At 56.8% G+C, this 1,141-nt stretch overlaps 1 protein-coding gene across 2 annotated transcripts in view; it reads left to right on the forward strand.

Annotated features, from left to right (window-relative positions):
* Endov (endonuclease V) overlaps positions 1-1,141 on the forward strand; it is a 16,875-nt gene that overhangs the window by 7,983 nt on the left and 7,751 nt on the right. For both annotated transcript variants that reach the window (XM_026780833.1, XM_005350835.3), the window contains exon 4: positions 182-294. In XM_026780833.1, the coding sequence (XP_026636634.1) occupies positions 182-294 (113 nt within the window). The remainder of the gene's footprint in view (positions 1-181; positions 295-1,141) is intronic.

A 1,141-nucleotide genomic window follows, 5' to 3' on the forward strand; every position in this document is an offset into this window, starting at 1 on the left:
CCTGTCGGAGGAAGGAGCCTTCCTTCACCCCATCCTTAGCACCCATGCGATCAGAACAGAGCCTCATTCATAGTCCGGTCAGCTTGGCTCCCACTCAAGAGTCTGTGTGTCTGGATGAGAGATTCTGGTTGGTTCTCCATTTCATCCCCACCATCCAGCTCACTTCCTTGGTCCCTTGCAGGCTTTGGAGTGGCCTGCCACCTTGGTGTCCTTACAGATCTGCCCTGCATTGGGGTAGCAAAGAAGCTCCTGCAGGTGGACGGGCTAGAGAACAATTCCCTGCACAAGGAGAAGGTGAGGAGGGCCGTGGATTCCTGGGAGTCAACCGGTGTGCCCGTTAGCCCTGGGGGTCGTGCCCATGGCTTGGCCACTTCCTGGGGGCATGCAGCTCTCGCCTGGCCTGCTAGCACAGTCCTCACATCCCTGCTTTCTTGCCCAGAAGATCCCCTTTTCCCTGGGCACTTCCTTCCATCTGCCTATGGGCAGTTCATCTAGCAGTGGCTCACAGCCCTCTGAAGCTTGCTGGGCGCCTCCCACCATGTTTGCCTCCCCTTCCTTGCCTCTGCCATTGCAGCATTCATGCGGGGCCGTGTGCTCCGGTTCCTGGGGATAGGCTTTCCAGGTTTCCCATCTCATCCTCACCACCTTGTCCCTCCCATGGTGTTCACAGTCAGCTTGCAGTTTCAGCTTACTGTGGTACCTGACTCTGACCCTTACTCTGCCTCCACTTCCCCATTTTCCCACCCTAGAACTGGCATTGTGGATGTGCCATCTTCACCCAGAGGAAGCCATTGACATAATGTTATCCCACTGGGCAAGTGACAAGAGCAGAGACCTGCCGTCTCTCCTAGCTCTCAGGAGCCTGTGTAGAGAGTTGAGCTGGTGCAGCAGGGAAAGCCCAGGTCCTACTCGTGGCAGCCTGATCACAGGATGGATCAGCAATCCTTCCCCTCCTGAAGGAAAGGGCTGAGTTGGCTTGTGCCAGATCCCTAGCTGGAGGGAAGCACCCAGCAGATGGTACCTTTAGCCTGGACATGCACTGCTGTGCCCAGGGGCACCTGCCTTTTTGGGGCCTTGGGAAACCACAACCCCTTCTCTAAGCCCCAGTTACCAGCGTACATGGAACCTCATGCCATGACCT

This window comes from Microtus ochrogaster, chromosome 7, assembly GCF_000317375.1.
Source record: "Microtus ochrogaster isolate Prairie Vole_2 chromosome 7, MicOch1.0, whole genome shotgun sequence".
Lineage (NCBI taxonomy): Eukaryota > Metazoa > Chordata > Mammalia > Rodentia > Cricetidae > Microtus > Microtus ochrogaster.